At 41.5% G+C, this 13146-nt stretch overlaps 1 protein-coding gene across 2 annotated transcripts in view; it reads left to right on the forward strand.

Moving 5' to 3' along the window:
• LOC141132374 (organic cation/carnitine transporter 2-like) overlaps positions 1 to 12176 on the forward strand; it is a 104998-nt gene extending 92822 nt beyond the window's left edge. For both annotated transcript variants that reach the window (XM_073620682.1, XM_073620681.1), the window contains 3 exons: positions 6987 to 7169; positions 8969 to 9104; positions 11434 to 12176. In XM_073620682.1, coding sequence (XP_073476783.1) covers positions 6987 to 7169; positions 8969 to 9104; positions 11434 to 11512 — 398 coding nt within the window. In that variant the 3' untranslated portion in view covers positions 11513 to 12176. The remainder of the gene's footprint in view (positions 1 to 6986; positions 7170 to 8968; positions 9105 to 11433) is intronic.
• The last annotated feature ends 970 nt before the right edge of the window (positions 12177 to 13146 follow it).

The following is a 13146-nucleotide window of genomic DNA, read 5'->3' on the forward strand; positions in this document are numbered from 1 at the left end:
CATGGTCCTAAGTATTCAGACCCTTTGCTGTGACACTCATATATTTAACTCAGGTGCTGTCCATTTCTTCTGATCATCCTTGAGATGGTTTTACACCTTCATTTGAGTCCAGCTGTGTTTAATTATACTGATTGGACTTGATTAGGAAAGCCACACACCTGTCTATATAAGACCTTACAGCTCACAGTGCATGTCAGAGCAAATGAGAATCATGAGGTCAAAGGAACTGCCTGAAGAGCTAAGAGATAGAATTGTGGCAAGGCACAGATCTGGCCAAGGTTACAAAAAAATTTCTGCTGCACTTAAGGTTCCTAAGAGAACAGTGGCCTCCATAATCCTTAAATGGAAGACGTTTGGGACGACCAGAACCCTTCCTAGAGCTGTCCGTCTGGCCAAACTGAGCTATCGGGGGAGAAGTGCCTTGGTGAGAGAGGTAAAGAAGAACCCAAAGATCACTGTGGCAGAGGTCCAGAGATGCAGTCGGGAGATGGAAGAAAGTTGTAGAAAGTCAACCATCACTGCAGCCCTCCACCAGTCGGGGCTTTATGACAGAGTGGCCCGACGGAGGCCTCTCCTCGGTGCAAGACACATGAAAGCCCGCATGGAGTTTGCTAAAAAATACCTGAAGCACTCCAAGATGGTGAGAAATAAGATTCTCTGGTGTGATGAGACCAAGATAGAACTTTTTGGCCTTAATTCTAAGCGGTATGTGTGGAGAAAACCAGGCACTGCTCATCACCTGTCCAATACAGTCCCAACAGTGAAGCATGGTGGTGGCAGCATCATGCTGTGGGGGTGCTTTTCATCTGCAGGGACAGGACGACTGGTTGCAATCGAGGGAAAGATGAATGCGGCCAAGTGCAGGGATATCCTGGACGAAAACCTTCTCCAGAGTGCTCAGGACCTCAGACTGGGCCGAAGGTTTACCTTCCAACAAGACAATGACCCTAAGCACACAGCTAAAATAACGGAGGAGTGGCTTCATAACAACTCTGTGACTGTTCTTGAATGGCCCAGCCAGAGCCCTGACTTAAACCCAATTGAGTATCTCTGGAGAGACCTAAAAATGGCTGTCCAACAACGTTTACCATCCAACGTGACAGAACTGGAGAGGATCTGCAAGGAGGAATGGCAGAGGATCCCCAAATCCAGGTGTGAAAAACTTGTTGCATCTTTCCCAAAAAGACTCATGGCTGTATTAGATCAAAAGGGTGCTTCTACTAAATACTGAACAAAGGGTCTGAATACTTAGGACCATGTGATATTTCAGTTTTTTCTTTTTTAATAAATCTGCAAAAATGTCAACAATTCTGTGTTTTTCTGTCAATATGGGGTGCTGTGTGTATATTAATGAGGGAAAAAAATGAACTTAAATGATTTTAGCAAATGGCTGCAATATAACAAAGAGTGAGAAAATATAAGGGGGTCTGAATACTTTCCGTCCCCACTGTATATTATTATTACAACATGAGGGCAGACAGTACAGTTACAATACAATTCTATACAGGTGGAATCAAGTTATGCAAAAGGTGATAACCGTGGGGATGATCTGACGGAGAAAATAAAAGTACAGTTGTTAGGTAGGGGCAGAATAGGCTTCTCTGAAGAGAAGGGTTTTCATGGATCATCTAAAAGCAAATAGAGTAGGATATAGTCAGACAGATTGAGGTAGGGAGTTCCAGAGGATGGGAGAGGCTTGGGAAAAATCCTGGAGGTGACAAGAGAACTAGAGAGCAGGAGGTCTTGAGAGGAAAGTAGAGATCGATTTGGTTGGTATTTTGAGACTAGGTAAGTGATGTAGTTGGGGGCAGAGTTGTGGATGGCTTTGCAAGTTGTTAGTATTTTGAATTTAATTTGTTGGTTGAGTGGAAGCCAGTGGGGGGATTGGCAGAGAGGGGTAGCAGACACTGACCGGTTGGTAAGGTGGATAAGTATGGCAGCAGCATTCATGATGGACTGAAGGGAGGATAGCCTATGTAAAGGCAATCCTGTGAGGAGTGAGTTGCAGTAGTCGAGGCAGGAGATGACCAGGGAGTGAACTAGGAGCTTTGTGGTGTGCTTTGAGGCTAGAACAAACTAAGCTTAAAAGGGCTCCCACCTTCTAACAACAATACTAACTACCTTGTAGAAGGAAGATGCTTATACTTGCCTATTCTCAGTGCACTGTGATCCAGTCACGTGATCGCCCCCCAGCAGCTGGCTTCAGGGTTGAGGAGGGACAACTAATGAATACCCCATAGTAAGCCTATGGGTGATGTTACCGCCCAGGCAGTTCATCTGTTGCCGGTACACTCTCCTCTCCCTTGAATGCTCTGAGAATAGGTAAGTATAAGCAGCTTCCTTTCAAAGGGTAGTTTGTATAGGAGTTAGGTGGGTAGGAGCCATTTTAAGCTTAGTTAGTTCTTCTGGGGTCCCTCGGTGGCTCTCGCGGCTCCTCCCCACATCAGATAACACCCTAGGAGAAGTGCTCTCCCCAGGGTTACCTTGTGGGCGCGCTCCAGAGTCCATCATTTGGCATCCGTAGCCTTCAAATGTATGACTCTGCCCCGCCTCCGGCGCCCGTGTCATTGGATTTGATTGACAGCAGCGGGAGCCAATGGCTGAGCTGCTATCAATCTATTCAATCAAGAGCCGAGAACCCCGGGCAGAGGGACAGCGTGTCCCCGCCGGGTGAAATTCCAGGGCTCAGGTAAGTAAAACGGGGGAAAAACAAGGAGAGAGGTGCCTCTGGGTGCAGATGTTTAAAGCAAGCTTTAATAAACATATAGTTGTCAACTCACATTTAGACAGAATGTGATAGGCATTATGGCATCATGACTGTAATGTCAAGGTGACAATCCTAAATCCTGAGTCCTCCTTTCCTCCGCCAAGACTATCTAGTCGATGAGATGTCTGCCGTTGGATGGAGAGGCCATCTCCGGAAGACAAACTCAGGACGAGGCATGAGGCGCAAGGTACATCTGGCTGCAGGGGATGTAGTCGCCAGAAGTGGATACGTTTCATGAGCATGCGCGCTGCGATGTAGTGGCAAGCCGCACTCCTTTTTCAACAGACATAGTGATAACACCATACAGAGCCATATATAAAGAGGGTGACCGGAACGGGGGGAGGGGGCAAGGGGTTGAAATATAAAACTAGTTTCTATGGGCGGAGTGCAATTTGGGATTTATTAAGAGACAGGAATTAATATAAATAGGCAAGAAATTATAGCTAAAATAAAAATATGGACAATATTAATGATAAGACATGTAGTAGGACAAGGCACTAAGGATCGTAATTAAGCATATTATATAAGGGGGAGGGGAAGAGGTATCTGTAAAGCCAAAAGAGTGGACGGAAACATGGATTAGAAAACGTTAATTTAAGAGTGGGGGATCAAAATGAATAATGTAGGGGAAGTTGGTGGATATTGATAATAAATATGTTCAAAAATCATTGATTGGTTGATTGGCTAAAAAAGAATATAATAAAAAATATATATAATTACCTAATAAGTGAGACTTAATGAAGGTATCAGTGGTTAATATATATACAAATACATATTAATATATATATATATATATATATATATATATATATATATATATATATATATATATATAATAAAATATATCAACTATCAAAAGAAAAATTGATTATAACTGTTATGACGATTAATAGAAAAATATTTTATTAGAAAAAATATAGGAAAAAAAATATATAATATATACTAGAAAAAAAATATACACACGCAAGTATACACGTATACACATATATACGCATATACATACCCATGTGGGGGCGGGGACTATAGGTCAGATCAAATACACTAAAGGGAATACATACCTGGAAAAAACACAGAATGTATATGCACACATGCCTATACACACACCCTCACGTGTTATCAAAGTGGATATATGGGGAGGGGGGTTATATTGGGGGTTTTGGAGGGGGGGGGGCAGGTTTTAAGTGACAGGGATAGTGTGACTGGAATAACGGAAAATAGCATTCTGTCTAAATGTGAGTTGACTACTATATGTTTATTAAAGCTTGTTTTAAACACCTGCACCCAGAGGCGCCTCTCTCCTTGTTTTTCTCTGCAGCTTCCTGGAACTCGGTTTCTGTTCCAATATCTGTTCCAATATGATGGCAGCCCTGCTTGCTCTGGACTTTTAACCCCTTACTACCACCTTGCACATAGACTTGTACAGACTGTGCATTTATTATAGATCTACTGCCATTGGGTTATTTATGGTTTTAAGTCTTGCACCTCCACTTGTTGTTTTTTGTAAGTAAAAGGGGGGGCTGGGGGGCGGTCACTGCCAGGTGTTTTTTCACCTTAATGCATAGGATGCATTAAGGTGAAAAAACACCAGGGTTTACAACCCCTTTAAATACTGCAGCCTAAAGGAGGTTTGGACATTGGTAATAATACAAAATTGTAAGCTAGCCACCATATAACCTCTCCTCTACCCAGCATGCCTCATTTTTTTTCCTAGTGTCCCTATGAAGATGTACTCTTTTTCCTCGGCTCTCTTGAGAAAAATCTAACAATCTCTTCTTGCAAAATGTGTTTTTCTTCATGAAAATGTATTCCTTGGGACTTTAAGACATCAAGATTCCTCAATACACAGTTGCTTGGGTATATTGCATCTCTCGGGATTGGTTTTTCCTCAGTACTAGCTTTACCCTGACACTGCCGAACTGGACAGAATGTACTGTGTTGTCTGCAGAGTCCTTTCCAGCTTCAGAGCTGTGGCACAGCCCTAGGTGTGACTTTCCTGTCTATCTTTGAAGACTCACTTTGCAAGTAATGCCGCATGCACACGATCGCACATTCCGACAACAAAATCCATGTTTTTTTTCCGACGGATGTTGGCTATAACTTGTCTTGCATACACACGGTCACACAAATCTTGTTGGAAATTCCGACCGTCAAAAACGCGGTGACGTACAACACGTATGACGAGCCGAGAAAAATTAAGTTCAATAGCCAGTGCGGCTCTTCTGCTTCATTCCAAGCATGCGTGGAATTGTGTACACACGATCGGAATTACCGACAACTGATTTTGCCGGAAAATTTGAGATCCAGATCTCAAATTTTGTTTGTTGGAAATTCCGACGGAAAATGTCAGATGGAGCCTACACACGGTCAGAATTTCCGACAACATGCTCCCATCGAACATTTCCCCTCAGGAAAATCCGACCGTGTGTACGCGGCATAAGGCTGGTTAAACTAAAGCGCAGTTACCTCTTTGTTACACCATTGAGCACCTTTTTTAAATCACCCACCACTGCTGGTTCACTGTGCTAAGGGTTAAGGCTGAGGGACTGAACACTGATGTAATCCACTGGATGGAGCAATGCGCGCTCCGTTCTATCTTTACAACCACGGGACACAATGGACATACAGAGAGCGGCTGAGGAGCGAGCCCGCATGAGTGCCTCCATAGCAAGTGATTTGCTATTGGGGCACTTGGCAGGGGGGAGGAGCCAGGAGCACTGGCAAGGGACCAGAGAATAGAAGGATCAGAGCTCTGCTCTGTGCAAAACCATTGCAAAGAGCAGGTTAGTGTGACATGTTTGTTATTTAAAAAAAAAATGTAGGTTTGCAGTCACTATCCCAGCTACAGTTTAGCTAGACAGCCATCTTTTGAAGGATTCATCTCCCTCAAAACTGTCTGTACATGTCCAATGAACTATTCAGATTCTTCATGCTTTCCATTGAGTAATCAACCTCCAAAAGGCTGCCCTCCAGTCTTTTCCTTGTATGGATACTTGGGCCTCTTCCTAGCCATGATCCAGGCTAAATTTTTTCTTCCAGCAAACAAGTTCCTCTTTCTAAGGTTTAATGCTCGGATGTTCAGATCCAAAAGGCATCCCTCTGTGAGACTCTCCATGAGAGCCTTGAGCCTTATGGTCGACTTAGAGGCAACTTCCATTGAAATCTATGGGTACAAGTTGCCTAGAAGTCGTCTTGAAGTAGTACAGGAACCTTTTCAGAAGTCGGAGCAACTTCAGTAGTGTACATTAAGACAGCTCTCATTCACTTCAATGGAATTTCTTATGTCCCGCGACTTGGGGCAACTTGAGATCTGACAAGTCGGATCCCAAGTTGTTGTAGTGTGAACCAGCACTGAAGGTAGCTGCAAATTTGTGTTTTTTTTCATATTCTGAGCCTGAATTGATTAAAGAAACAGCTCTGTTAATTGGATTTCTATATTTTGTTCTGATTTTGTAACCTTTAGGCCTCATGTACAATGAACGTTATAAAAATGGCAGTAGCTTTAGCTGTAGAATGCTGCATTAAAAATGCGAGTTTTACCATGTCATGTACTGTTTTTCAGCATTTTTTTTTGCGTTTGTTTTTTTAGCAAATCTATACCCCCACAAAAGCTATAGCTATAAACGATACTCCTCAAAAACGCTCATTAATGCAGAATTGTGTTTTTCATAATTAGAGCATTGTTACAGCTGAAAAACACCTCTTCAAACCCACTAGTTCTGGGTTTTTTCAGGCCAAAAAACACTGATGAAATTCTGTGTGTATGGACACATAGGATAACATGCTGGGGAGTTTATTGGCTGCAGAAAAAAAACGCCTGAAGCCAAAAACAGCAGCTGTAAAAGCATCCAGTGTGCATGAGACCTAATATTGCTTCAAGCAGTTTTTCTCTTTTGAGGAATATTTTGTGGAATAAATGTAAGTACTATTAGATTGTAAGCTCTTCTAAGCAGGGCCTTCTTAACCCTCTTGTATTTTATTGTATTGTAACTGTACTGTCTCCTTTTGTATTGTAAAGAGCTGTGCAAACTGTTGGCACCATATAAATCCTGTATAATATTAATAATAATTGTGGGCCTGATGAATGTCAATTGCTGGAAAGTGTCTATCTTGTTCATACTAACCAAACAGAACTTGGATTTTAGTGCACACAAGGAAGATTGTGAGATCGTAGTAACTTTTCTTTCAGTATAGAGAATAACCGTTGTATGTTTCATTGCAGAGTTGAACATCTTGTCCATTGTACTGGTCATGCTTGGGAAATTTGGTATAACAGCAGCCTTCTCCATGGTATACGTTTATACTGCTGAGCTCTACCCAACAGTAGTAAGGAACATGGGAATTGGGGCCAGTTCTATGGCATCCAGATTGGGCAGCATTCTATCCCCTTATTTTGTTTACCTTGGTAAGATTTGTTCCAATAAATACTTTTAGGTTCTAACTTGACATTTTGTTTTTATTCACCTAACCAGCTGTGAATCTGTGTATGTAACCGTGCAATAAATTCAAACCGTAAACGCCAATGCAAAAAAAAAAAGGGCATCCAAGAAGTGCTGGGATTATGATACGAGTTTAAACAAGATAGTGAAGATGATAAGAAACATTTGAGGAGCCCACTGGCTTAGGTTAGGCTGCTTACAACAGGCAAGGCTACCCTACCTTGGGTACTCCAGCAGGTTACCAGGAAAAGATGTACATTAATGGAAGGAGAGCCAGACCAAAAAATAAAAGTCCAAATTAATTTATTGATGTTGTATTAAAAGCCAGGCTGTCTTTTAACCCAATTTTAGTTCTGGATCTCCTTACACGTACTGTATTCACGTTAATTCAAACAGTAGGCATTAGACAAAGTAATTTGCAATGGCCTGCACCTCCATAGTTAAAAAAAAAATTACAAATTTACTTTGCTGTTTTAAAGAAGTATCACAACATTTATAAAATCTTCATCAAATCCCCAAGGAAGCCAAACGCTTGTAGTACTTGGTCCCATTCTGATCTATCCAGTGAATGCTAAGCAGCATGGTTGGACAGTTTGCCCCCTACTCCTGACTATGCTGATTGCAGGAAACAAATACAGTTTGAGAGTAACTTGGTTTGAGAGCACTTTGCAAGACAAGTAAAATTTTTGAATAAATTTTGATTTGATATACAAGCAATGTCTTGATATACAAGTAGCATCATGTCACAACTGAGTATAAAAGAGAAGAGAGGCGCTTCTAATTGTAGCAATATGGTGACATTTAATGAAGGTACAACATTTAGCAACTCACATGGTTGATGATTAAAACAGGCACATCTAAGTATGCAGGCATCCGGGGTAAAGCTGTCCACATAGACCGTCCTCCGCACCACAATCGACCTCCCTTCCATGCTGCGCTTCACGAGCGGTTCAAGCCTCGCTTTCAGATCGCTCTACTGCAGGGTAGTCTTCCCGGTCACGATTGCAGACTGACAGCGGTGAGAGCCGGCGGTGCCGGGGATGCCATGTGTCTCTTTTAACCATCAACCATGTGAGTTGCTAAATGTCGTACCTTGGTTAAATGTAACAATATTGCTACACTTCAAGGTGCCTCTCTTCTCTTTTATACTGCGTAGCTCGTGCTGGATTTTGCTTCTAACCCCTTGTGGAGGCTTTAATTTGTGGATGGACATTTTATGGTTAAGCAACCCATCACATTGCTATAATCTTTTTATATCAACTATAAACTGAAGGACTTATGAGTAGATGGTTGTGGAACAAATCATCTGAGTTACCATTATTTCTTATGGGGAAATTTGCGTGCTTTGGATCGCAAGTATGTTTCTTAAACCAATTGTGCTTTGCAATCCAAGGTTTTACTGTACAGTATATAATTAGATGTGAGTGATCACACTGATCTCTGACATCTGTGGTGCTGGTGTGAGCAAAGTGTGAATGCAAACTATTGGGGGAAATGTTTCCCCATTTTATAACAGAAACACATTGTTACGTGTCTCCATGTGCTATTTCACCTTGGGTCACTTTTTAGTATACTGTATATAGCATAAAGGTGCAAGATGACATTTGTGAAATACTTAGCTGTTTGAAATTGTGGATTTATGGAATCTAGAACAGTTGGAGTCTCTTTCAGTCAAATTATAAAAGTGACAAGCCTGGCTAAAAGTAGTTATATGGGATTGTGACGTGACATGTCTGACCTTGATTTCTTTTCTTTACTTTCTTAGGTGCCTATGATAGACATCTTCCTTTTGTTCTGATGGGCAGTCTAACCGTTCTTGTGGGGATTTTTTCCCTCTTCCTCCCAGAGACAAATGGCATGCCTTTGCCGGATACTATTGAAGAGATGCTCAGAGTGAAAGGGTATGTCTGTGTATTTGTATGACTGCGCACATTTAGCCCCAAGACCTGTGCTCTCTGTGTAGTTGATAGCAAAATACAATGGAATTGCATATGTTCAAAAGCATTTTGAACCTCATAGACCATTTTCTAAATTAACAAAATGAAATATGTGACTACACAGTTAAAATTTTCCTGCTCTTCATTCAATCTTACTTATAATCTATGTGCACTGCAATGTTTTTATCTGTTAGATATATATTTCCCTATATTTTATAATCACATGATTGTGGTAAAGACCCCTTTCACACTGGAGGCGTTTTTCAGGCGCTTTTCAGGTGCTTTACAGACGCTAAAAATAGCGCCTGAAAAAGCCTCACCTGTAATCCCAGTGTGAAAGCCCGAGTGCTTTCACACTGGGGCACTGCGCTGGCAGGACGTAAAAAAAAGTACTGCAAGCAGCTTCTTTGAGTATACACCACCCATGCCCATTGAAATCAATGGGCAGCGCCGCCGAAGCGCCTCGGCAGTGACGCTTTGCCTACACTTTTAACCCTTTATTGGGCCGCTAGCGGGGGGTTAAAAGCGCCGCAAAAACAACACCCGGGCGCTGGCAGTGTGAAAGGGCTCCAAATTAATGATCTCTAGTCTGAACAATTACTCCAATATAGTTGACAAACCAATATTTATGAAAAATGTTATTTCTTAGACAGGGCAACAAAGTTATTTTTATAATTTGCAGGTGTATTTCTTTCTAAGTATATTCAAGTAGACCTATTAGGATTTTATCAGTTATCAGTACTGTATAATCTCTACCCACTAATGCTATCTGCAGTGCCCTATGAGGTATAGACTCTCCCTTTGCTTTACCTCTAGCCCTCCTTTCTTTGGATTATGATCATACTTTACGCCCCCACCTCTGACCACTTGTACTTCAGGTCTGCGCAACCCCCACAGTCTGATAGCGAGGGCTGCTTTCCTGAAGCTGGCCACAGATGGGTCATTTTTCTTCGATCAGCCAGTGGACTGAATGAAAAAAAGTTTTCCAATTCCTCCATCCACAAAAGCAACCTGGACAAAGGAATCTCCCCCACTGATACATTGTATTCTGACAGTGGGACTCTCTGGTGTCATAATACACTGATCAGTGGGTGCAGCAGATTGACTGCAGCCACTGATCGACACAAGTTTTCCGAAATTCCTGTCTGGCAAAAGTTGATCTACTGTCAAACAGGGATGTCTACATATGGGTCGAAATTTGGCCAGTTCATGCTGAACTGGTTGAATTTCGATCCATCTATGGCCCGCTTTTAGCTGGCCATAGATGGATCGAAATTCAACCAGTCAACCAGTCACATAACCGTCACATTTCAGACGGTTCCTAACTGGCTGAACTGGCCAAGATTTGTTTAGTGGGTGGCCCTGTTGGGTGGCCCTGTTGGTTGCCAACTCAAGAGATCCCTCAATTGAAAAATCGAAGGAGCCAGGTAGAAAATAACAGCACCTACATCCTTTCAGATGCAGCTGTTGTTCGGGTTTTTGACCGCTAGCAGGGAATAAATAGTCTCAGCAGAAATTTGTCCATCCACACTAAGTAGCGTGTATGGGACAATTCAGCCCCCCCAACCCCCCCCCCCCAAAAAATTAAGTCAGCAGCTAAAAATACTGTAGCTGCTTACTTAATGTAAGGACACTTAATTGTCCAAGGATCCAGCGCAGTCCTCACCCAAACCGATTCTTCAGTTGACTCCAGGTCAAGACATCAGCATCTTAATTAGTAGAAATCGTCAGTGAAGCCGCAAGGGTTTTCCACTGCATATGCACAGGCCGCGCTGCACTTTTGAATGGTCTCGCAATCTTCTGTGACTTGTGATGTGTCTCAGAAGGCTGCAGTGGAAGGAGGGGGGCAAACTTCTGCTCGAATCGGCGCGGTGATCTCTATAAGAACAATGAAAGATACAGTTCTTCTTTTCTCCAGCAGTCTTTCATTGCTCTTGGTTATAAGTTGGAAACCAGCACCAGGGTTTGTAATCTTACAGGTGTTTAAAGATATATAAACATACACACATACCGGTATGTCATAGTACTGCCGTGCTTGAGCAGGATAAGACCCACATTGTGTTCTACAGTTCTACCATTCAGCATATGGCCACACTTTTTTGATGGTACAAATCCTAGTTGGTTGTAACTCTTGATCATTTTGTAGAAACAACTGATCCTGCTGTTCCTTCATGACTAAAAGCAAAATGCTAATTCAGTGAAACTTTATAGGCTAGGCAATAAATACTATGTGGAAGATTGCAAAAAGGTGCAGCATCATGTTTATCCACAAACTATGTTTTTTTTTTTTTAGGTTTAAGTACAAAAGAGGAATTCCTGTTTCAAAGAAGCAAAACGGAAATATGAAAGTCCTTTCAAACACTGCATTATAAGACTCCAAGCAGTCTTCCTTCCTACATGTATGGGATTGTTTATTTTATGAATTTCTCAATGGATCTGCACAGCTTTCTGTTGACTGTTATCCAACAAAAATTATAAGAAACCAACACTATTGACAGTGCCTCAAACTCTCCAGAAGGTTCATGGTTTGGATTGTTTTCATAAGTCCCATAGAATAGTCAAGATTTGGACCTATTATTTGGCTGTCTTGACAATATAAATGAAAAGCTGCTAGGGCTAAGCTATCAGTAGTTATACTTCCATGATCAGTTCAGTAATGACCATCATGTTCCTCTTGCACCTGGAAAAAAGCAGATCCACACAGTCAACCATGAGGAACATAATCAGCAGGGGGTGACTGCTTCAAACTGATGAATGTACAATGAATGTATTTTAATGACTACATTTTCATTGTGTTGGAAAGTATTTTATTTTATATGATTTAGAATGTGTGAAATGGTTTGTACACTCCAATAACTTATTGGATTTCTGGTTTCAATGTGGATATCTGGGATTTTTAGTGGGAAGAAGCATCCACCTGGATGTTAGATTCCTGTGTTAGTAACTGTAGGGACATCTTGTACTGTTGATTTCAAGCAGGGCTCATTCTGTAAATAAACTGGTTGACCAATTGTCACGATAAACCATCTGGCATAAGCACTTGAATCCCATGGGTTTTTTTCTCCTTAAATCCCGGAATATTTGGATGTTCACCCTAATGTATTGTATGTCATTTTTTGGGACAAATAGAACTTTAATTTGGTAGCAATTTTGGATGCATATATATGCTTTTCCTAGATTCTAATTCAAAAGAAATAATGTAAAATGTGAAAATTGCATTTTCTGGACCTTTGACTTGACTTTTTTTCCCCATATCCACAAATATGTATGTTAGAATATAATCAAAAACGTTTGCCAATTCAAATATCACATCAGTGTGATTTTTATGTAACACAGCAGACTGGTGAAAGCCAAAGTAAACATTTGACTTTTACTTAAGAGAACTTTATTCCCCATTTGATGGTACATTGGGACACTCACAAAGGAAGAAAAAAATGGCTTGGTAAATGGTTAGCTTCATGTTAAGAGAAGATCAAGTTGGATTGGCAAGGACTCATTAGCTTGTTGACACGTATGTTCACCGGTTTGCGCTTGCTGAAAATCTGAATGGCATTGCGATCACTTACACAAGCATTTGACACGTGTACATTACACATAAGAGTAATCCAGATAGTCCGACGTGATTGGTTGGACCTGGGGATTATTCTAAATTGGGTCTCGACTGACCTGACCTGACCAGGCCCCTCATTCAGCCATGCAGTAACAGAACACCTCTCATAGTAATCTATATAATAGACTATAATGGAAGTGATCTGCTGCTGCTGCAGGGAGAGCTGTTTCAGCTTTGTCCAAGCCTCTAAACGAGGAAGTGCTGTGACGCCACTTGTGATGTTACATCCCTTCTAGTGCAAACATAATACAGAAGCTCATCCCACGAGAGTCTTCCAAGAGTTTTCAGCTCTGTATACAGTATCCTAATAGACAGAGGATGTGGTCTCTCAGTTAAAAATATGTACCTGACCAGGTATTTTGGGTGCATTTTTTGTTCAATATTTTTGTTGTTCTA

Source organism: Aquarana catesbeiana, linkage group LG03 (assembly GCF_042186555.1).
Source record: "Aquarana catesbeiana isolate 2022-GZ linkage group LG03, ASM4218655v1, whole genome shotgun sequence".
Taxonomy (NCBI): Eukaryota; Metazoa; Chordata; class Amphibia; order Anura; family Ranidae; genus Aquarana; species Aquarana catesbeiana.